The sequence below is a fragment of the Oncorhynchus kisutch genome, linkage group LG14 (assembly GCF_002021735.2).
Source record: "Oncorhynchus kisutch isolate 150728-3 linkage group LG14, Okis_V2, whole genome shotgun sequence".
Lineage (NCBI taxonomy): Eukaryota > Metazoa > Chordata > Actinopteri > Salmoniformes > Salmonidae > Oncorhynchus > Oncorhynchus kisutch.
Genome location: NC_034187.2, coordinates 71,740,876 through 71,765,916, shown reverse-complemented (window position 1 = coordinate 71,765,916; position 25,041 = coordinate 71,740,876). Strand labels below are relative to the sequence as shown.

At 44.0% G+C, this 25,041-nt stretch overlaps 1 protein-coding gene across 1 annotated transcript; it reads left to right on the top strand.

Moving 5' to 3' along the window:
• Positions 1–1,567: 1,567 nt before the first annotated feature.
• LOC109904400 (polypeptide N-acetylgalactosaminyltransferase 12-like) lies at positions 1,568–24,356 on the top strand. The gene is made up of 10 exons (XM_020501645.2): positions 1,568–2,029; positions 12,678–12,847; positions 13,504–13,693; positions 14,555–14,740; positions 14,943–15,060; positions 16,036–16,212; positions 19,542–19,673; positions 19,943–20,056; positions 22,089–22,247; positions 23,831–24,356. The coding sequence occupies exons 1-10, from the start codon at positions 1,674–1,676 to the stop codon at positions 23,969–23,971; spliced, it is 1,743 nt and encodes a 580-aa protein (XP_020357234.1). The 5' UTR covers positions 1,568–1,673; the 3' UTR covers positions 23,972–24,356.
• The last annotated feature ends 685 nt before the right edge of the window (positions 24,357–25,041 follow it).

Below are 25,041 nucleotides of genomic sequence, written 5' to 3'. Positions count from 1 at the left end.
GCATCATAGCTTGGTATGGCAACAGCACCACCCTCGATCGCATACATCACTGGGGCCAAGCACCCTGCCATCCAGGACCTCTATACCAGGCGGTGTGAAAGGAAGGCCCAAGCCATATAAACTGTTCTCTCTGCTTCTGCATGGCAAGTGGTACCAGTGCATTAAGTCTGATACCAACAGGCCCCTGAACAGCTTCTATCCCCAAGCCATAAGATCTCTAAATAGCTAACAGAATCTGAGTTGACCCTTGTATTTATTTTTATTTATTTTTGCACTGTTTCTATGCACACTCACAGGACTCTACACACTCACACACACTGACTCTCCAACACAAAAATAACACGCACACACATTTATACTGACTCTACACACACAAACATAAAATGTTAATTTATGCTGCTGCTACTCTGTTTATCATATATCCTGATGCCTAGTCACTTTACACCTCAACATATACGTTACTACCTCCATCACTCCAGTATCCCTACACATTGTAAATATTGTATTGGAACTGACCCTGTATGTAGCGTCTTACTTTTTCATGTTCTTATTTCTTATTTTTGTTCTACCTTATGTTGTTTTTAGTACTACATATTGATTACTTCATTGTTGGGTTTACTGTGCACATAACATTAAAACTTAAAACAAATGTTTATTTTATTTGTATAATTATGTAAGGGGAATCGAAACGAAACTGCTGTAAGAACTGCTGTTTATTTTGCAGTTCTGTACAACTCATGACACAGTGACTATATCGACTTGAATAATTGTGTGCAGCTTGATCGGAAACACAGTTGTCAGTGGAGGCTGGTGGGATGAGCTATAGGAGTACGGGATCATTGTAACGGTTGGAATGGAATAAATGCAACAGTATCAAACCCATCAAACATATGGAAACCACATGTTTCGACTCTGTTCCTTTTAATTCCATTCCAGCCATTACAATGGCCACCAGCCTCCACTGGTGTGTGTGGATGTTGCAGGTAAAGCTATAACATTGTGTCTAATGCGACTGGTGCGAATAGAGGAGTGAGCGCGAAGTGGATTTGGAATAGTAGGCTGCTGGCGCCGAAGCGCTGGATAAGGCTCTTTGATTTTACCTGGATTATTTTCCCTGGGTGCTACTGCTAATCCATCAAAATAGCTAATCTAATCGGGCAAATCCTTCTTTAACATCAGGTAGGTTAATGGAGAAGAGTTGTTTCAATAAACTTTGACCAAGGAAGCCAAGTGCTGGATCCCTTGATAACGGAAAAGCGCGTTGGGAAATGTGACACTTGTTTGATTATTCAAATTCGGTCAACACAGTTGATCAACTTTAAGTAGCCTAGCGTGTTTGATATAAAAAGTTGATTCAATCAAAATAGGAGGAGGGCTCTTACAATGAGCAAAGTTATCAGCACCACATTTTCTGTGTTTTTGTTGTTGTTTTTGTTTCGTTGATCTGTGGTAATATTCATTAAGACGATTGTGTTGCAAAACGTTCTCAAACGGAAGCAAAAGGAACATAAAGGGGCGGGACAAACATGAATTTGTCCAATAGAAACGATCGTTTTCGTTGCTAAACGCAATTTTTTGGACCAATATTTTACACCCCTGGTTTGGTCATGCACTTGCATTGTGCTGTTGTAGCCCACGGGGCATGAAAACTTCCCGTGAGGAAGGGAGACACGATGGCACGTTGCATGGGAAGGAATCGGTCAGAGTTGATCGTTTGCCTGTTCGGGGCTTCTATAGTGGGATATTATATTTTTAACAGGCATAATAATCCAGGTGACATAGGTGGAACAAGTCTAAGAGAAGTTCCCATTGAGCAAGATATTGAAAATGAATTGCTTAAAAAGCCTGTTTATGACAAACCGCCGTTGGATTTAAATGCCTTAGGAGAACTGGGCAGAGCTGTCAAATTGAACCTCGTTGGAGAGGAGAAGAGGAAAGAAGAGGAAAGTATTAAGAAGCACCAGATTAATACCTATGTGAGTGATATGATATCTCTCCACCGCAGCCTACCAGAAAGATGGAATCCTCTGTAAGTTGACAGTGAATTTCAGTGTGTTGTTTATGATTATTTTTCCAGCGTCTTGTGATGTAAGAGTGTTATAAAGCTTTTCAAAAATATGACTGACTGGCCTACCCTCAGGGGCAACATGCACCCCAAAAATGTGAGGGGAAAAATCTGAGGGGGGTGGTCTCGAGGGAAGCTAGAATTTTCATTTATCAAACACCTGAAACATATTTTTTTCAGCAATCTAGACATAATCATTGTCGTTAAATCTATGTGAAACATATCCAAGCATTTTGAACTGTCAGTGGCGTGCATTCATGGATGCCAAGGGAAGCCAGGCCCCCCCCACCAAAAAAACATATACAATTATTTATCTTTTGTCTTTTCATCATTTTCCTTCAATTCATAGCATTGAATGCAAGGGAAGCCAGCAAACATTTGGCCTCCCATGTTAAAATATAAAATAATAGCTAATCAGCGTTGAGCTAAACTGAGTGAGCTCATCTGTGAATGGTCCTGGCGCACCAAAAAAAAGTGTAAAGGGAAGCCAGTTTGGATTTGGCTTCACTCCTATCGCATCGCATCGAGATAAATAAATCATTGACAGAAACAACTTGAATTATTGCATCTCATTGTGTTGTTGTCCTCCCTTGGCTAGTTAGTTAGCTAAAATCGTCCTTTTCCTAAATTAGCCATGGATGGAGTTAGGGATTTGGTTTTACTTAGATCTCCGTACTGGCCAATGACAATAACAGCGATTCTGATCCAAACATAAATTCATACATTGTTGTGCCCCTGGACTGAGAGGATCGAAGTTTAATATCTAGCTAGATGTAGAAGGCTAATGTTAACTAGCTAAAGTTGCCCATGAAAGGAAGTTAGGCTAGCAAGCCAGCATTTTAGCCAGATAGCCAAGGACAAAAAAAATCAAAGCGTGTACTGTATGACAGAGTCATAGACCGTTTCGTCAACATGAAAGAGGATGATGTCATTGGCGTTTCTCTACTAGTAGGGTGAGTCAACATGTTTTTTCTACCTGTTGCACGCACATGCATAAATTAGAACCATGGACAGCCACATCATATTTAGCTTAGATTGGACTAAATTGTTTTTTATACCTTTTAGTTGTCATTGTATTAGACTAAGTATAGGTGATTTGTTGAGATGTTGAAATGGGGCTGGAAGAGTGAAGGCAGCTCTTGTTTTCTTTGTGACTTGAGGTAACTCTCCATGGTTCTAAATCAATAGTTGTTTAGTAGTCCAAAAATGTTGGAAACTTTAACTTGCTTGACCCTGCTGCAGGTAATGTAACCGTTCCGGTGCTCGACGTCGCCGGTCTACTAATCTCCGCCCCCGACAACCATCATTATGCACACCTGCTCCCCATCGTTACGCACAACTGGACCTCATCATAGAATAGAATAAAATAGAATAGAATAGAATAAAACTTTATTGTCCATCCAGGATGGAAATGTTTCTTTGGCATCACGTTCCATTAAAAGGATCACAAACACATACATTCACATCAGACACATTTAAACCAGTCATTCCATCATGTTGCAAACACTAACAACATAGAGGACATGAATACATTCACTCACAACTGATCACTGTGCCAACTGCACTAGATAGATCAGTACATATACCGATACAATTTACTTTGCATTTAATAGTCCAACAGCACAAGGAACGAATGAATGTTTGAACACGTTCTGCTTGACCATGGGCCTTCTGAAGCCCCGGCCAGAGGGAAGCCTCTTGAACTGAGGGTGGGAGGGGTCGCCAACGACAGCCCGTGCCTTCTTTTTGGTTGCCTTGTGGAACAGAATGCTCAAATGTGCCTATGGTCGACCAATTACTTTTCTGTCTGTGTTTGCTATTCTGGTCAGTTTGCTTTTGCTCCTCACACTCAGATTACCATACCAGACTGTCACATTGAACGTGAGGATGCTCTCCACCAGCTCAGATTCCCATACCAGACTGTCACATTGAACGTGAGGATGCTCTCCACCAGCTCAGATTACCATACTAGACTGTCACATTGAACGTGAGGATGCTCTCCACCAGCTCAGATTACCATACCAGACTGTCACATTGAACGTGAGGATGCTCTCCACCAGCTCAGATTACCATACCAGACTGTCACATTGAACGTGAGGATGCTCTCCACCAGCTCAGATTACCATACCAGACTGTCACATTGAACGTGAGGATGCTCTCCACCAGCTCAGATTACCATACCAGACTGTCACATTGAACGTGAGGATGCTCTCCACCAGCTCAGATTCCCATACCAGACTGTCACATTGAACGTGAGGATGCTCTCCACCAGCTCAGATTACCATACCAGACTGTCATATTGAACGTGAGGATGCTCTCTACCAGCTCAGATTACCATACCAGACTGTCATATTGAATGTGAGGATGCTCGCCACCAAGCTGCTGTCCACCAAGCTGCTGTCCACCAAGCTGCTGTAGCTCCAGAACATCCTGGCTGACCCCTATTTCCTGATTAAAAATAGGCACTGGCTTGCTTTGAAAAAAATGCAGTCTGTAAACTCAGCTTGTTATCAATTTGTGTCCCTAGGTATTTTAAACACTCAACCACCTCCTCTGGTTGGTCATTCAGAGAGAGTGGTTGGGATATTGGTAAGTTCTTGCTATTGATGATCAGCTCCTTTGTCTTTTCCGCATTGATGTGGAGGGCACTTGACCGGCACCATTCTTGAAGGTTGTTGTTCTGTTTTAAATAGCTGTCCCGATCTGACGTAGCATCTTTAAAAAATAGTCCTACCGGAGCCATGTCATCCGCGTACTTGAAAAGGCTCACATTGTTTCCTTGGATCTTCATTTCATTAGTGTAGATAGAGAACAACAACGGTGAAAGTACACACCCCTGGGGCGCCCCTGTGTTCAGGGTCAGTTCATCAGAGAGGGCCCCATTCAGGAAGTCCTTGATCCAACCTGCAAGGCCTCCGTTGACATTCAGGTCCAGTAGTAATTTCAGCAGTGTGTGTATTTGCATTGCCTTTAAAGCTGAACTAAAATAAGTAAATAAAATGTGTGCATATGATTTTGCATGTTGAAGGTGACTTGCCACCATTTTCCCCAAGGTCAGTGTAGCATCTTCAGTCCCCCTCTATGCCTTAGAGGCTAATTGTAATGGGTCCAGTTGATCTTCTATGGACAGGGTAAGGTGCTTACTAACAACCCTTTTCATGCATTTGGTCAAAAGGGGCGTGAGGGCCACAGGTTAAAAGTAATTTGGTGATTTGGCCCCTGACTTCTTAGGCACCGGTACAATGGTCGACACCTTCCAGGAGTTTGGCACTGTTCATGTGCTCAGCAGGAGTTGAAACAGTCGTGTGAAAACTCCCTTCAGTTGGTCGGCGCAGACCTTCAGTACTTTGCCCCATAGTCCTCCTGGGCCCGGTGCTTTGTGTGGCTTAATATTTGACAAGCAAGAGGCCCCCTCGTTCTTTGTTATCTGGACAGGAGAGGATTTGGGGATGCCGTCACATATTTGTTTACATTCGTCTTTAATGCTTGTTTTGGATTGCCTGTACAGAACCTCTGCTCCACTTTATCCTTGAAGTCCTTTTTTGGTTTCCACATTTTTGACCTGAATTCATTTTCTTTCTCCTTTACAGCATCAGTATCCCCTTTCAGGAATGCAAACTTCCTTTCATTGAGGCACATTTTCAAGTCCTTAGACACCCAGGGCTTGTTTTTGGAAAATACTCTGACAGTTTTTGTGTTAATGACAGTATCCTCACAGAACTGGATGTATGATGTAATACTGTATGTCAACTCATGGGGATCCCTGCACAAGTCAAAGAACACAATCCTTGATCTCCTCCCTACTCTCCTCTGTCCATACCTGAATGGATTTCTTATCAGGTTTTTCGCATTTCACCTGCTGCCTGTATCTCGGTAGGAGATGGATAACGTTATGGTCTGATTTCCCGATGGGTACTGTGCACACTGCCTTGTATGCGTTCTCTACGTTGCCATAACACTGGTCCAGGATGAGAGTTGAGCGAGTTGGTCAGGTGACATACTGTTGCAGAGTGGGGAGATGTGCAGAAAAGGGAGAGTGTATTAAAATCCCCAAGCACAAATACTGGCTGGTCAGTTGATCGTGAAAGCACAGCACAGCACTGAAACAGTGTGTTATCCTGTCAGCAGCTTCCTTATTGTTAGGTCCACATAGACCAGAATAATGGTAATTTGTCCAAACTCGTGTGGTAGATAGAATGGCCGGAATGATACAACGAGAATCTCATAGTCTCTTGTAAACACTTGTTCAATCACATTACACTGCGTGGCCCAAGTATTATCTACAAAGATACATAGCCCCCCGCCTATTGATACATAGCCCCCCGCCTATTGATTTATGTGACGCTGTTTTGTCTCCATCTGCTCTAATAACAGTGTATCCATCAACGTTCACATAAACATTGTTCTGCTTGAGCCACATTTCTGTAAAGCAGATTAAATTACTTCTCCTAAAGTCCTCTTCAAATGTAGCCCTTGCCGTTAACTCTCCCAGTTTGTTATTTAATGACCGCACATTTGACAGGGTGGTCACCGGGAGCGGGTGATAGCTTCCGTAGTCTGTTCCTGACACCACCTCTTGAACCTCACTTCTTCTTAGTTTCCCTTTTTAACTTTGTAGAACAACCATCAGGCAAGGCAATGCTGATGCTGGCAAGGCAATAGTGTGATCTTTATCTGGGAAAGAGAGCAGAAACTCACGGGAGTAGGTGATGGTGGTTGATTTACTCACTGAATCCATTCAACCTCCGGTAGTGATTGTAAAGTTTTCCGCATATTACAGCGATTAGGATTAAGGTCGTTACACATGGTACATACAATCCACTTTCAAACTTGCGACGTACTTGGATTTAGACTAAACAAAACAATATTGAACGATATAACTAGAAACAAACAAATCAAATCAAATTTTACTGTCTGTGTGGGTGGACCAATTCAGTTTGTCTGTGATGTGTATGCCGAGGAACTTAAAACTTGCTACCCTCTCCACTACTGTTCCATCGATGTGGATACAAACAAACAGTGAATTCAGGTGAGCTCAGGGTCTGGCAGCAGTACCGCAACCCCAACCCTTTCATCACCTTGATTACTCGCCCTTTATTTAGCCCTCTGTCATCAGGATGGTTTGTGTTCATGTTCAGTACGCTTCTCCTGTTTTGATTATCTGCCTTGTTATTTTATTAAACTCACCTGCTTCCCGATTCCCAGTGTATCCATTACAGATTTATAGCCTGAAATGGCTTCCTTGTAGCTAGTTAGGAGGTTGGGAGATTGGGAAAATATCTTGGCAAGCTAAAGCCCCCCCCCCATTTAAAAAAACTGGACAAACCTGAGGGGGCATGTGACCCCTATGGGCATGACGCCTCTGTCTACACTCCAATAACCCATAGTGGCTAACGCTTCACTCCTCAGCTCAAGAGGATTTGTTGATTTTATGCCACATTGAAACAGCTCAAGATGATTTTATGCCCCCTTGCCCAGTTCTAAATGCCAAAATCGGACAAGATAAAGCTATATTTTGTCATGTTGGATAAAGTCACTAACAAAGCTCGTACAGCTGTTCCTTTTGAGTTTCCTATAGGGCAAGAAATTAAGTCTCAAATGACTTAGTGCCATTTTAGCCATGCACAAACAATAAAGTCCTGCCGCCATATCTGAGACAGCCAAGCACAATGGTAACCAAGAACAGTAACCAACAACAAATAACTGATTTCCTTTCTTCTTCTCCAGTTGTAAGGACCTGGGCCTACAGTGTATTCAGACCCCTTGACTTGTTCCACATTTTGTTACGTTACGGCCTTATTCTAAAATGGATTTAAAAAAATGTCCCCTCATCAATTTACACACAATACCCCATAATGACAAAGCGGAAACAGGTTTTTAGATATTTTGCAAATGTATTAAAAATACAAAACCGAAATACCTTATTTACATTTTAAGTATTCAGACCCTTTACTATGAGACTCGAAATTGAGCTCAGTTGCGTCCTGTTTCCATTGATCATCCTTGAGAAGTTTCTACAACATGATTGGAGTCCACCTGTGGTAAATTCAATTGATTGGACATGATTTGGAAGTCACACACCTGTCTATATAAGGTCCCACAGTTGACAATGCATGTCAGAGCAAAAACCAAGTCATGAGGTCGAAGGAATTGTCCGGAGAGCTCAGAGAAAGGAGTGTGTCGAGGCGCAGATCTGGGGATCGGTACCAACAAATATCTGCAGCATTGAAGGTACCCAAGAACACAGTGGCCTCCATCATTCTTAAATTGAAGAAGTTTGGAACCAGCAAAACTCTTCCTAGAGCTGGTCGCCCGGCCAAACTCAGCAATTGGGGGAGAAGGGACTTAGTCAGGGAGGTGACCAAGAACCCGATGGTCACTGACAGAGATCCAGAGTTCTTCTGTGGAGATGGGAGAACCTTCCAGAAGGACAACGACCTCTGCAGCACTCCACCAATCAGGCCTTTATGGTAGAGTGGCCAGACTGAAGCCACTCCTCAGTAAAAGGCATATGACAGCCCGCTTGGAGTTGCCAAAAGGCACCTAAAGACTCTCAGACCATGAGAAACAAGATTCTCTGGTCTGATGAATCCAAGATTCTTAAACTCTTTGGCCTGAATGCAAAGCGTCACGTCTGGAGGAAACCTGGCACCATCCCTACGGTGAAGCCGGGTGGTGGCAGCATCATGCTGTGGGGATATTTTTCAGTGGCAGGGACTGGGAGACTAGTCAGGATCGAGGGAGAGATGAACGGAGCAAAGTACAGAGAGATCCTTGATGAAAACCTGCTCCAGAGCACTCAGAACCTCAGACTGGAGCGAAGGTTCACCTTCCAATAGGACAACGACCCTAAGCACACTGCCAAGACAATGCAGGAGTGGCTTCGGGACAAGTTTGAATGTCCTTGAGTGGCCCATCCAGAGCCCGAACTTGAACCCAATCAAACATCTCTGCGGAGACCCGGAAATAGCTGTGCAGCGACGCTCCTCATCCAACCTGACTGAGCTTAAGAGTAGTTGCAGAGAAGAATGGGAGAAACTCCCCAAATACAGGTGTTTTTAAAATGTATTTTACCTTTATTTAACTAGGCTAAAGTCTCCTGAGGGGAAAAGGTGTTGTTGTGACCTCGTTGTGACTGTCTTGGAGTGTTCGGACCATGATAGTTTGTTGGTGATGTGCATACCAAGGAACTTGAATCCCTCGACCTGATCCCTACAGCCTCGTCGATGTGAATGGCCCTCCAAATTCTTATTTTCAATGTCCGCCTAGGAACAGTGGGTTAACTGCCAGTTCAGGGGCAGAACGACAGATTTGTACCTTGTCAGCTTGGGGGTTTGAACTTGCAATCTTCCAGTTACTAGTCCAACTCTCTAACCACTAGGCTACCCTGCCGCCCCGCCAAGCTTGTAGCGTCATACCCAAGAAGACTCGAGGCTGTAATCGCTGCCTAAGGTGCTTTAACAAAGTACTGAGTACTATAATGGTCTGAATAATTATGTAAATGTGATATTTCAGTTTTAAAAAATGTGGTCTTTTGACCAATAAGATCAGCTCTGAAAACAATCTGATGTGAAAAGATCAGAATTGAGTTGCCTGTCTAATTACGGCTTTAAACACTTTGAATACTGGCCCAGATCTATTATCTTTGGTACCAGCCCTGTTTGTGCTCTAATTCCACTCCTTGTCATGCCAATGACAATCAAATGAAATTGTATTTGTCACATGCGCCGAATACAACAGGTGTAGACTTTAATGTGAAATGCTTACCTACGAGCCCTTAACCAACAATGCAGTTCAAGAACGAGTTAAGAGAATATTTACTAAATAAACTAAAGTAAAAAAAAATATTAAAAGTAACACAATAAAATAACAATAACGAGGCTGTATACAGGGAGTACCGGTACAGAGTCAATGTGCAGGGGTACAGGTTAGTCTAGGTAATTTGTACATCTAGGTAGGGGTAAAGTGACTATGCATAGATAATAAACAGCGAGACGCAGCAGTGTAAAAACAAAGGGGGGAGGTGTCAATGTAAATAGTCCAGGTGGCCATTTGATTAATTAATTGTTCAGCAGTCTTATGGCTTGAGGGTAGAAGCTGTTAAGGAGCCTTTTGGACCTAGACTTGGCACTCCAGTACTGCTTGCCGTGCGGTAGCAGAGAGAACAGTTTATGACTAGGGTGACTGAAGTCTTTGACAATTCTTTGGGCCTTACTCTGACACTGCCTAGTATAGAGGTCCTGCATGGCAGGAAGCTTGGCCCCAGTGTTGTACTGAGCTGTACGCACTAACCTCTATAGCGCCTTACGGTCGGATGCCTAGCAGTTGCCGCAGTTACCATACCAGGCGGTGATGCAACCGGTCAGTATGCCCTCAGGGGTTCAGCTGTATAACGTTTTGAGGATCTGGGGACCCATGCCAAATCATTTCAGTCTCTTGAGGGGAAAAGGTGTTGTCGTGACCTCTTCGCGACTGTCTTGGAGTGTTTGGACCATGATAGTTTGTTGGTGATGTGGACACCAAGGAACTTGAATCTCTCGACCTGCTCCACTACAGCCTCGTCGATGTGAATGGGGGCCTGTTCAGCCCTCCTTTTCTTGTAGTCCACAATCAGCTCCTTAGTCTTGCTCACGTCGAGGGAAAGTTTGTTGTCCTGGCACCACACTGCCAGGTCTCTGACCTTTTCCCTATAGGCTGTCTCATCGTTGTCAGTGATCAAGCCTACCACTTTTGTGTCGTCAGCAAACTTAATGATGGTGTTGGAGTCGTGCTTGGCCACGCAGTCATGGGTGAACAGGGTAAACTGGAGGGACTAAGCAGGCACCCCTGAGGGGCCCCCATGTTGAGGATCAGTGTGGCAGATGTGTTGTTGCCTACCCTTACTGCCTGGGGTGGCCCGTCAGGAAGTCTAGGATCCAGTTGCAGGGGGAGGTGTTTAGTCCCAGGGTCCTTAGCATAGTGATGAGCTTTGTTGGCACTATGGTGTTGAACACTGAGCTGTAGTCAATGAACAGCATTCTCACATAGGTGTTCCTTTTGTCCATGTGGGAAAGGGCAGTGTGGAGTGCGAGTGAGATTGCGTCGTCTGTGGATCTGTTGGGTCTAGGGTTTCCAGCATAATGGTGTTGATGTGAGCCATGACCAGCCTTTCAAAGCACTTCATGGCTACCGATGTGAGTGCTACGGGGCGGTAGTTATTTAGGCTGGTTACTCGCTTTCTTGGGTGCAGGGACTATGGTGGTATGCTTGAAACATGTAGGTATTTCAGACTTGGTCAGGGAGAGGTTGAAGACTCTTCCCAGTTGGTCCGCGCATGAGTACATGTCCTGGTAATCTGTAATCTATAGGATTCAAATTTAGTCCTGTATTGAAGCTTTACCTGTTTGATGGTTCGTCTGAGGGCATAGCGGGATTTCTTGTAAGCGTCCGGATTAGTGTCCAACCCCTTGAAAGCGTCAGCTCTAGCCGATAGCTCGGTGCGGATGTTGCCTGTAATCCATGGCTTCTGGTTGAGATATGTGCATACGGTCACTGTGGGACGACGTCATCGATGAAACTTATTGATGAAGCCGGTGACTGAGGTGGTATACTCCTCAATGCCATTGGAACATATTCCAGTCTGTGCCTGCAAAACAGTCCTGTAGCGTAGCATCTGCGTCTTCTGACCACTTCCTTATTGAGTGAGTGACTGGTACTTCCTGCTTTAGTAGTTTTTTTCCACTTGTAAGCAGGAATCAGGAGGATATAATTATGGTCAGATTTGCTAAATGGAGGGCGAGGGAGAGCTTTGTATGTGTCTCTGTGTGTGGAGTAAAGGTGGTCTAGAGTTTTTTTTCCTTTTGGTTGCGCACGTCGCATGCTGGTAGGAATGAGGTAAAACGGATTTAAGTTTGCCTGTATTAACCTCTCTGAACTACCGATACCGGATACGGGTTTGAATTCAACAACATACGGTGTTCGCCACAAATAGTCATATTAAAGTCCCCGGCCACTACGTGCGCCACTTCTGGATGTTTGCTTATGGCCTCAAGCAACTTGTTGAGTGTGGTCTTAGTGCCAGCATTGGTTTGTGATGGTAAATAGACTGCTACGAAAAATATAAATGAAAACCCTCTTTGTGGATAGTGTGGTCTACAGCTTGTCATGAGGTACTCTACCTCAGGCGAGCAATACCTCGAGACTTCCTTACTATTAGACTCCGAGCACCAGCTGTTATTGACAAATAAACACACCCCACACCTCATCTTACCAGACGTAGCTGTTCTGTCCATCCGATTAACGGAAAACCCAGCTAACTGTACATTATCCATGTTGTCGTTCAGCCGCAATTCGGTGAAACATAAGATATTCCAGTTTTTAATGCCCTGTTGGTAGGATATTCTCGAACGAAGATCATCCAGTTTATTTTCCAGTGATTTCAAGTTGACCAGTAGAACGGATGTTAGAGGTGGGTTACTACCGTAGCACAGTTGGTTGGGAGCCCATAAAACGGCAGCCATCCCCTCCAGCTCCATTCTCAACCATTGAGTGCCAATGAGTGGCATGATGGCACAAACAGGTCTGGGATCAGGCTACAGATCTATAACAAGTGATATGTTTCTCTCTTCTCCAGTTGTAATGACCTAAAGTATGACTACAGGAGGTTGCCATCTACCTCAGTGGTGATTGCCTTCTACAACGAGGCGTGGTCCACGCTGCTACGCACTGTCCACAGTGTCCTGGAGACATCACCTAACTTACTGCTACGAGAGGTGGTGCTGGTGGACGACTATAGTGACAGAGGTACAATCATAGACATACATGGCCTGCATGTGCTGATCTAGGATCAGGTCCCCCCTGTCCATATGCAATTTGTGTTAATTGTGATTTAAAAGACAAAATCCTAGATCAGCACTCCTACTCTGAGACCCTGATGGACAGACAGGCTTGGCTAGAGTAGACATGATATGCCATTCTGCCTGCCAAAGCAAATGAGAGACAATATCTGATGAATATGACATTCAATATGTTAAGGTCACAGGTGTAGTGCACAGTTTTTGCTCTGTACTGAAAGTGCTCTTTCTTTCTCGTTTTTTGTAGACTAATGAACAAAATAGAAAATACAGTTTGAGTGAACTATCCCATTGAATAGATTTCAATCATTTTGAATGCCAGTTGGTAAACATGAAGCCTTGCCCATCGGTCACTATTTAACCCTCTCATGACGAAGTATTGGCCAAGTGAGTCACTGGAAATATTTTATAAGATTTCTGTCAAGCAGTTGGTTGTATTATTTAATTAATTACCAATTAACCACAAAGTTCAGGCACAACTATTAGCTGAAACACGCTGTGGTAACACAACACATACCTACATTTCTTTGTCAGTCGAGGAAATGTACAATCTTGCTTTCCATCAATCATGAAATGTAAACAACAGCCCTTTTTGTTCCACCGCAGCTCATTTGAAGGAGCCGTTGGAAAACTACATCTCCAGCTTGAAGAAGGTGCGTCTGATCCGGGCCAGGAAGAGGGAGGGCCTGGTACGGGCCAGGCTCCTGGGGGCCTCCATTGCCACGGGTGACGTGCTGACCTTCCTGGACTGCCACTGTGAATGTCACGAGGGCTGGCTGGAGCCCCTGCTCCACAGGTGAGAAATAGCAGGCCAGGTGAGGACTGCTCTTCAGTCTAATTGTGGGACTGTAGTACAGTAGTGCCTCCCTCCATTCATTCTACCTTGCAGTTGTACGCATCATGCTGCTGTGGATATGTATAGCTACATGAACTATTTTCCCCACCAATCCTCTTTTTCACCAATCCCAAACCTGTAATCCTGCCTACTTAAATAAAGGTTAAATATTTTTTTCATTTGTATAATCTTGTTATACTGCAACCCCCTGCCGCCTGCTGCCAAGCCTGTTATAACCCTGTTATAACCCTGTTATACTGCAACCCCCTGCTACCTGCAGCCAACCCTGTTATAACCCTGTTATACTGCAACCCCCTGCTACAACCTGCCGCCAACCCTGTTATAACCCTGTTATACTGCAACCCCCTGCGCCTGCCGCCAACCCTGTTATAACCCTGTTATACTGCAACCCCCTGCTACCTGCAGCCAACCCTGTTATAACCCTGTTATACTGCAACCCCCTGCTACCTGCAGCCAACCCTGTTATAACCCTGTTATAACCCTGTTATACTGCAACCCCCTGCTACAACCTGCCGCCAACCCTGTTATAACCCTGTTATACTGCAACCCCCTGCGCCTGCCGCCAACCCTGTTATAACCCTGTTATACTGCAACCCCCTGCTACCTGCAGCCAACCCTGTTATAACCCTGTTATACTGCAACCCCCTGCTACCTGCAGCCAACCCTGTTATAACCCTGTTATACTGCAACCCCCTGCTACCTGCAGCCAACCCTGTTATAACCCTGTTATAACCCTGTTATAACCCTGTTACACTGCAACCTCCCGTGTTTACTTCTGCATTCTTCTCCTTTTGCTCCCAGGATAAGGGAGAAGCCATCGGCTGTGGTCTGTCCCGTCATCGATGTCATTGACTGGAACACTTTTCAGTATCTAGGCAACTCTAGGGAACCCCATATCGGAGGATTTGATTGGCGGCTGGTCTTCACCTGGCACCTGGTGCCAGAGTACGAGCAGAAACACAGACGCTCTGCCATCGATGTCATCAGGTCTGTGGTACCCTAAAATCCCCAGTGTATCAGAGTGGGAAATAGTCCAATCCTAAACGAACTATCAAGATGTACTTTAAAATGACATGCATATTATTAGAGATCAACAATTGTTATAAACACCATATACTGTATAATTGATGATAATTATGGAACACGTTTTCAAGATCTGCTCTGTAAGCTGTGTGTGTTTTGGTCTCAGGTCTCCTACGATGGCTGGTGGGCTGTTTGCTGTCAGTAAGAACTATTTCAATTACCTGGGCACGTATGACACAGGCATGGAGGTGTGGGGAGGAGAGAACCTAGAGTTCTCATTCAGGGTGAGTGTGTGTGAGAGAGAGAGTTTGTGAGCATAGTGTCTGAGCAACAAAGTGTGTAGGTGTGTGTGTGTGTGTGTGTGTGTGTAAGTGAGTGAGTGAGTGAGTAGGTAAGAGTGTGTGTGTGAGATAGTGTGTGTAAGAACATTGTGATCTGTGTGTACTTTGTGTGATACGTGTGTGTAAGTGAGTGAGTGAGTAGGTAAGAGTGTGTGTGAGCGACAGTGTGTGTGAGATAGTGTGTGAACATTGTGATCTGTGTGTACTTTGTGTGATACGTGTGTGTTTGCAGGACTCTATGCTGTTTATCCATGACTTCTTTCTGACATTGCTGTCATAAGTTAAAAACTCACTGGAATCCTGTAACGGATGGTCACCATATCGTTGTGAAATATGTGTGGTGATTCACTATACACTGAGTTTTACAAAACATTAAGAACACACTCCTAATATTGAGTTGCACAGGGATGCTGGCCCATGTTGACTTCAATGCTTCCCAAAGTTGTGTCAAGTTGGCTGGATGTCCTCTGGGTGGTGGACCATTCTTGATACACACAGGAAACTGTTGAGTGGAAAAAAACATACACACACAATCCATATCTCAATTGTCTCAAGACTTAAAAATCCTTCTTTAACCTGTTTCCTCCCTTTCATCCACACTGATTGAAGTGAATTTACAAGTGACATCAATCAGGGATCATAGCTTTCACCTGGATTCACCTAATCAAAATCACGTTAAAGAACTCTGGACCAAACTTTCTCACAGTCAATAAAGTTGCACATTTTGAAGAATTTAAACCAGCATAGAGCTCATGTTTTCCTTGATTATGTTACTTCCTGTGAGATAGAAAACAAAACCGCCACAACAGAACTCCCATTTTAAAAAGACACACAAGTCTGTTCATTGTGCTGCCTGATTGAATCATGGTGTGTAGCTAATAATGTTCTCGTGTTGCTCCTGCTGTTGTTGTTATTTAGATCTGGCAGTGTGGGGGCAGCCTGGAGATCCACCCCTGCTCCCACGTGGGCCACGTCTTCCCCAAGAATGCCCCCTACTCGCGGAGCAAGGCCCTGGCCAACAGCGTGCGTGCTGCCGAGGTCTGGATGGACGAGTACAAGGAGTTGTACTACCACCGTAACCCCCACGCTCGCCTGGTAGGCCAGCCCTGAACAGGGAATAGAAAAATGTGTGACTGCAGAGTTTGAAAGTTTATGGTCCTGAGATTGTTGGTTAGGATCTGTAGGGGAGGTGGTAATATTTTGCATGCATGCGCAGCTTTAAAAGTATTGATCAAATGCACTCATGCCTTTCCCTGACTGTAGACTAGAGGCCTATCAGAATGATTGATTAATCACATCTTTTCACCTCTGAGGACACACACCGCTCCCCGCGGGCTGCTCTGTAAATGCTCTCCTGATTGAGTGACACTTGTGATGCATGAGGACGTAGGGGACACCCGAGGGGACACTCCGTAAGGTGTGAGATTACCATCGAGAGGCACAGCTCAGTGAGTCAGAGACGCTCCGTCCCGGGAAAACCCAAGTGCCAGGTTGCCAACAGGTTCAAATAAAAGAACATGTTTACATATAGCTCAATCAAGCCCAGCTGAGGTGTCACAATGAAACCAACAAAATAGTTGCAAAAGTGCAAAGGCCGCCCATCTGGCACTTGAAGGAGGCTAAAGCAAACCCTAAAAGTGTTTGAACCGAGGCCCGCCAGGGTACCAGGCTGCCAGTGTGTGTCATTAAAGGGAATGGCCTTCTGGACTGAACACAGATCAGATGGCACTCATCTCTCTGAGAGGAGGTGGATGTGCTAACTGCCAAGTGAGAAGTGCCAGGCAGAACACTATCCGCTCCACAAACACCCATTCTCTCTCTCTCTCTCTCTGTCTCTCTGTCTCTTGTTTCCTCTGTCTTTTTCTGACCCACTATCGCTTTCTCTTCCTCTGCCACATCTCTCTTTCTCTAGCTCTTTCGCTCTCTTTCTTTCTCACTCCTCTCGTTCTTTCACTGTCTCTCTCTCCAATATTCTTATCTCTTTCTCTCTCTGCTCTGTTTGTTGGAGGTTTACTAACAGAAGTCAAATGTATTAGAACATCTTCTGCCTGTTATTCAGAAGGGGAATATGCCATTCTGCCCTTTTCAGTAGTACACAATATGAGAGACAATTGCTCTCAAGAATCTAGTGACTCGTGTTGATAAAGCTTTTGTCAAGCAATGTGATGTTTTCTAATATCTCTCAGTATGTACTTATTGTTTCCTGTTCAACTTTGAATTCACACCAGTTGAAACCTGCCTATCACTACTTGTAGCAGAAGTAGGGTTGCAACATTTCCCTACTTTACCAAAATTCCTTGGTTTTCCAGAAATTCAGGTTGGAATGTTCCCAGATTTCCTGCTTATTCCCCTCATGCTAATTCCACCCCTCCCCCGTCTCCCCGTGACTGATCACTTCCTTCTCTTGGGTCTAAATAAATTGATGAGCAACCAATTAGAGCTGTGTTCAGGCGTGCCGCTCGCATCCATCATCCTGAGGCATTGCTCACCCCCCTCCAACAGGGGCTTGACTCCAAACAGATGTTCCTCTGTGGACCATAGCTCACACCTAACAACCCCTCTGGAGTGGTAAAACACAGTAAACCACCACGCAGAAATTAAGAAATGCTGATGATGATATTAGAATGCTGTGGATGGTGCTGTGGATTGGAAAGTGTATTTGTGTTAACTGCTCTAGGGTAGGGGGCAGCATTCGGAACTTTGTATGAAAAGCATGCCCAAATTAAACGCCCTGCTACTCGGGCCCAGAAGATATGATATGCATATAACTGGTAGATCTGGGTAGAAAACAATCTCAAGTTTCCAAAACTGTTAAAATAGTGTATGTGAGTATAACAGAACTGATTTGGCAGGTGAAAATCTGAGAAAAATCCATTCAGGAAGTAGTTTTGTAGTTTTCTATTCTATGCCATTTCAGTATCCATTGACTTAGGACTCAAATTGCAGTTCCTATGCCTTCCACTAGATGTCAACAGTCTTTAGAAATTGTTTCAGGCTTGTATTCTGATAAATGAGGGAGTAAGACCAGTCTGAATGAGCGGACCCTACCTTGTCACAGAGCTTTTTCATGCACAATCCCAAGAGCGTGCCTTTCTTGTTTACCTTTTATATTGACAACGTTATTGTCCGGTTGAAATATTATAGATCATTTAGGCTTAAAACATCCTGAGGATTGAATATAAACATCGTTTGACATGTTTCTATGAACTTTACAGATACAATGTGGATTTTTTTGTCTGCCTGTTTTGACTGCGTTTGAGCCTGTGGATTACTGAAGAAAACATGCGAACAAAACAGAGGTTTTTGGATATAAAGAGACTTTATCGAACAAAATGAACATTTATTGAGTAAATGAATGTCTTCTGAGTGCAAACATATGAAGATCATCAAAGGTAAAGGATTCATTTTATCTCTATTTCTGACTTGTGTAAATCTTCTACTTGGCTGGTTACTGTTTGTAATGATTTGTCTGCTGGGCTATGTTCTCAAATAATCGTAAGGTATGCTTTCGCTGTAAAGCTTTTTTCAAATCTGACACCGTGGTTGGATTCACAAGAAGTTAATCTTTAAACCTATGTAACTATGTTTTGTTTTCTGAATTTTTATAATGAGTATTTCTGTATTTGAATTTGGCGCTCTGCAATCTCACTAGATGTTGGCCAGGTGGGACACCCACATACCCTAGAGAGGTTGCTTAAAGGGATAAATCACACAAAAGTTTTAGCATTTTGTTTATTAGTCCATTGTTAATACAATCCCCCAAAATGTTGCATGTCAAGTTTTCAAGATACAGAACAGTAGAGAGCACACCCTGTGATGATTATGCATGTTTTGAGTGAACTCTCCTTTAATAGTGACCAGGATGCAGTGGTTCACGGGCAGGTGGAAGTGATTATGTGTGATTTGGGGTTGTGTGCAACAGAAGAGGAGTGTGATATAAAAGTCTGTTTTTATAATGTGTCAATGTACTGTGTGTGTGTGTGTGTGTGTGTGTGTGTGTGTGTGTGTGTGTGTGTGTGTGTGTGTGTGTGTGAGAGAGAGAGAGATGTAAACATTTTGAAAAACCATATATGGTGCTGTTGTCTGTCATTGTACACAATATACCCAGAGACTCAAACAGACAGGAAGTCGGTTTCACATTTGATTTCTGAACTCATATCAGCATTGGCTCAAAATAAATACCCTTTTATGATGCACAATCCTTCTAATAAGATGTTTACATTTCAGGTAAAAATAAGTTCTGTCTTAGCCTGAAATCTAGAAGCTGTTTTTCTAACATTCTACTCTGTGTCATGTTTAGCATGGCAAGGAGTGGAGTGATAACTGGTACCCAGGCTAGTTCTGTCTATGCTTATTGAAGACTCTAGTCCATAGATTGGAAAGAAATGTGGAACTAAAGTTTCTTGTGCCGTTGTTGTTGTCAGGAGGCCTTTGGGGATGTGACAGACAGGAAGAAGCTCAGGACCCAGTTAGGATGTAAGGACTTCAAGTGGTACCTGGATAACATCTATCCTGATATCCACGTTCCTGAGGACAGGCCTGGGACGTTTGGAATGGTGAGGGGAATGCTGCCATTTTGACTCCAGGGACAAATTCATTTGGTAAACGGAAGCAGACCGAAACTATCTGAACTTGTCCTGTAAGAAAAGCTTGTTATCGTTTACCTATACTACGGTGTGCCTTAATGAACCTCACATTGGCACCACATGAACCTTTTTTATTAAAGGGATAGTGCACTCAAATGAGACAATGTTGAACTTTCTCTTGACTCCCCATACTCATATCTGTACTATACCAATGACATCTGCATGTTGTTTCCCTCTAGCTGAAGAACAGAGGCATGTCCAGCTACTGCTTTGACTACAATCCTCCTGACGACCATAACCTGGTGGGCCACCGAATCATCCTCTACCCCTGTCATGGCATGGGACAAAACCAGGTAGCTATGGCTCCATCTTTACTCTCCATGTCCTTCATTTAAAACCAGGTACAGTTGAAGTCGGAAGTTCACATACACCTTAGCCAAATACATTTAAACTCAGTTTTTCACAATTCCTGACATTTAATCCAAGTAAAAATTCTCCTGTTTTAGGATCACCACTTTATTTTAAGAATGTGAAATGTCAGAATAACAGTCGAGTGATTTATTTCAGCTTTTATTTCTTTCATCACATTCCCAGTGGGTCAGAAGTTTACATACACTCAATTAGTATTTGGTAGCATTGCCTTTAAATTGTTTAACTGGGGTCAAACGTTTCAGGTAGCCTTCCACAAGCTTCCCACAAGTTGGGTGAATTTTGGCCCATTCCTCCTGACAGAACTGGTGTAACTGAGCCAGGTTTGTAGGCCCCCTTGCTAGCACACGCTTTTTCAGTTCTGCCCACAAATTTTCTATAGGTTTGAGGTCAGGGCTTTGTGATGGCGACTCCAATACCTTGACTTTGTGGTCCTTAAGCCATTTTGCCACAACTTTGGAAGTATGCTTGGGGTCATTGTCCATTTGGAAGACCCATTTCCAACCAAGCTTTAACTTTCTGACTGATGTCTTGAGATGTTGCGTCAATATGTCCACATAATTTTTCAGCCTCATGATGCCATCTATTTTGTGAAGTGCACCAGTCCCTCCTGCAGCAAAGCACCCCCACAACAGGATGCTGCCACCCCCGTGCTTCACGGTTAGGATGGTGTTCTTCAGATTGCAGGCCTCCCCCTTTTTCCTCCAAACATAACAATGGTCATTATGGCCAAACAGTTCTATTTTTGTTTCATCAGACCAGAGGACATTTCTCCAAAAATTATGATCTTCGTCCCCATGTGCAGTTGCAAACCGTAGTCTGGCTTTTTTATTGCAGTTTTGGAGCAGTGGCTTCTTCCTTGCTGAGCGGCCTTTCAGGTTATGTAATATAGGACTCGTTTTACTGTGGATATAGATACTTTTGTACCTGTTCCCTCCAGCACAGGGTCCTTTGCTGTTTTTCTGGGATTGATTTGCACTTTTCGCACCAAAGTACATTTATCTCTGAGACCTGAGAGGTATGACGGCTGTGTGGTCCCATGGTGTGTATAATTGCATTTGGAAATTGCTCCCAAGGATGAACCAGACTTGTGGAGGTATACCATTTTTTTCTGGGGTCTTGGCTGATTTCTTTTGATTTTCCCATGATGTCAAGCGAAGAGGCACTGGGTTTGAAGGTAGGCCTTGAAATACATCCACAGGTACACCTCCAATTGACTCAAATTATGTCAATTAGCCTATCAGAAGCTTCTAAAGCCATGACATCATTTTCTGGGATTTTCCAAGCTGTTTGTAAACTTTGTAAACTTAGCTATAACTTAGCAACTGTAGCTATAACTCCATGTTTACTCTCCTTGTCCTTCATTTAAAACCAGGTAGTTATAACTCCATCTTTACTCTCCATGTCCAACATTAAGTAGTGGTCCATACACTGGTGTGCTAGCTTACAGCTGTCATGGTAAACAATGCTCACAGGGCTTTCATGCCCAATAGCCTTTTCATGGCTTAGTGGTTATTTGGCTTTTGCCTGGGCCTGGCAGACAGCATGTGGATAGTGGAAAGAGTGTTTGTCTCATGGCTTCAGATGATAATGTACGTTGACAAGTATAAAATTGCTTTGTGAATTTGGACTGAAAGGATAGTGATGAAAGCAGTAACCATCACGCCCAACCTTAAACTTAAATAGTCTTTGTTTGGTACGTTGAACCAATAAAACATAATTTTTGCGCCCAAAGGATAAAGAGAGTATTGTACAAAAGTGATATCCAGTGTGGGCTACATTGAGCCCCTTACAAGTTGGCATTGTTATTTCAGCACACCTCTGTGTATCCACTGTGGTGCCTTACTTTGTACTGGCAACTGAAATGGACACAACAAAACTCACACTACACTGCCCAGATTGCCCACACTCTGCTGGTCTCACCCTGCGTCTCACCCTACGTCTCTCCTGCTGCAGTTCTTTGAGTACTCCAGTAAGAGAAGTGAGATCCGCTATAACACCAGGGATCCAGCAGGGTGCGCTGTGGGGGACGCCGTCTCCACCTACCTGACTGTGCACCTGTGCAAGAATCCCCGGCAGCCTGTGCCACAGGACCAGAAGTTTGTCCTCAGAGAGGTGAGGGGGAAAGGGACTATGCATCCTAAATGGTAACCTATTCCCTATATATGAGGGCCCTGGTCAAAATGGCACCCTATTTTCTACACTGTTTAGACAATAGGGTATCATTTGGGATGCAGCCAAGAGCTTGTCTTCAAGTGAATGGGTAGGATGGGATGGAGGTGAGGGGAAGTATGGTAATTTTTGGAGGGAAATGCAGACTTTAACGACAAGGAAGTGGGACAGGAAAACAGGGAGCAGAGGAAGTGGTTGGGGGGAGGGTTAGGAATAGGGGAGGTTTTGGTAACAGAAAGAAGGTGAGGGATAGTGTGAGACTATGGGCCAGAGAGAAAAAGGGTGGCTTAGAAAGAGGGACAGTGGTGGCTCGTAGGCTTTAGATATATGAGGACAGGCTCATTGTAATGGAATTAATGTAAGGGTATCAAACACATGGAAACCATATGTTTAATACCATTCAGCCATTACAATGAACCAGTCCTCCTATATCTCCGCCCACCACCCTCCTCTGAAGAGGGTGGAGAAAAGAGAGTGGAGTGCATTGTGGAACACCCAGAGGAACACACATGGACCTATACAGGAAGTGTGTAGCTAAATGTTGGTTTTCACTAATCACTCTTGTGTTCTGTGTGTGTGACGTTGAGTTTCTTGTCGGAGCGGCCTCGGGGCCTTCAGAGCATGCTCAAAGGAAATCTTTGACAAACACTGACATTAAGCCCTCCCCTCTCAGCTCTCATCTCTCTCGTTCTCTCTCAGTGATATCTCTCTCTCCTTCACAGTTCTCAAGTTTTCACACTGTCAGTGCTCTCTCTCTCTCAGCATTCTCATAAAATGTCTCTCCTTCTCACCCACCCACCATTGCCTTAGCCTCCACAGACTCCAACTCCCCTCAGATACAGAATCAACCGGGTATCACTTTAGTAAATCAAATCCCCATAGTCTTTCTATGGAGTAGAGGTCACATAATCTAATAATGTCTTTTGGATAGCTTTGATGTAGCAGTTTGTACACAATGGATCATAGAACATTGAGGTAGCCTATTGTCTGGGTGTGCATACTTGGTGGTTTATGTGTTCAGTGTAGCCATCTATATAGCTGGAGCTAAAGCATTCTATCTAAATGGAGAGGGCGAGGAAGAGAGGTAGGGAGAGAGAGCAAGCGACAGAAGGCAGGGGGACAATTTCTCGGCCCTCTCTCTCCATATTCAAACATGAGGATTTCAATGTACTGTGATATTGCTGTTTTCACACTGCACTGCTCCCCTCTCTGTAATGTCTGTAGTCTCTTGTGTTCCTGGATGTAGTCTACACACCAGTGGTTTACAAGTCCACTCCTCCAGGGCTGTATGCAGTCCTACTGCTGTTAATATCCCTTTGGTGCTCATTTATCATTGAGTCCACACACTTGGTTGCTCAGGTAGATATTAGCTGGTTAGAAGGCAAGGATGAAGACCAGCATTAGGTAACAGGCCTGAAGGGCTACTCTATACTAGTGGTCCATTTGATCTGTCTCGTAAAAGAGATTGTATTTCAATAACCTGTATGAATAAAGGTGACATGTTCTAAATCACTCTTCTCCAATAGGACGGCACCCTTTACCACATGATGACCCAGAAGTGTGTCCAGGCCGTGGACAAGTCAGACAACGGCAGCCGTGCCCCCGCTCTGCGGCCCTGCTCGGACCACGCCAACCAGAAGTGGTTCTTTGAGGAGAGGGGGGAATAGTGGAGCAAGCCAGACGAAATCTCTAACACTGGGTTGGAGGGACAACCAAACCCATATCCTGTAGTTGAGGGATCGGGATGTAGGCCCCAAGACCCATACTCAGGTCCAGTGTCCCTATGCTGTGGAGATAGCCTGGGTCGTTTTCACTAGGAACTAAACAGAAAAAAACTTGCTGAAACGGGGAGGTACTAATTGAATTAGTGCAATTAGAATCACTTGTTTTTGTTTTCTGTTGCACACTGTTTTGAATCGTTGTGCCCTAATGAATATTACCCAAGTCAGGCGAAGCAGGAACCGCTATCTTACCTCCTGTATCTATGCACAACCTTGTGCTTGCTCAACAACGTTTGATATTTGATATTAACACATACCACATATCTGCTTCTCCAATCTTTTTATTCATTTTTTTTTAACATTGTTTGGGTTTTCAAACACAGTTTTACATCCAGGGTTTTAATGACAACTGTTGCAATTGTTCATCCTGTTATTTACATTTACATTTAAGTAATTTTAAGTAATCTTCTTATCCACAGTGATTTACAGTACACTGTTATTTTTTTAAACTTTTTTTAATGGTTAAAGACTGTGTCCACTCACTTCAATGGGGTAACACCCATTTGAGGATGAGGGGTACACCCATAGAGAATGATAGAGGCCACAAAAGGTCGTATTTGCATGGGCAACACCATAGAGAGCTTCCACCAATTTAATGCAGTCAACTGGGTGGGACTTCCAACTTCATTGGCTGTTCCCTGCTGGTGACCCTGTTGGATTCATGTCATCAAGAGGGAACAGCAAATAGTTTAGAAGGAAATGTACTACTTCAAAATGGAGATAGTCTTAATGCCCCCCCCCCCCCTTTCTCACTTTCATCGTTTTCCATCTCTCCTTCTCTTGAACCCAGGACCACTTTGCCCCTGGTAGTGGATGTTTTTGGCATTGCAGTGTTCTTGACAGAGTGACAGTATGCACTTGCATTACATTGCAGCTGTATAGCTCAGACTCAACCTCTAGAGGGCGCCAAAGCTTCCATCTTGTGTGCTGATCTTTTTCCCCACTCCAACCAATAT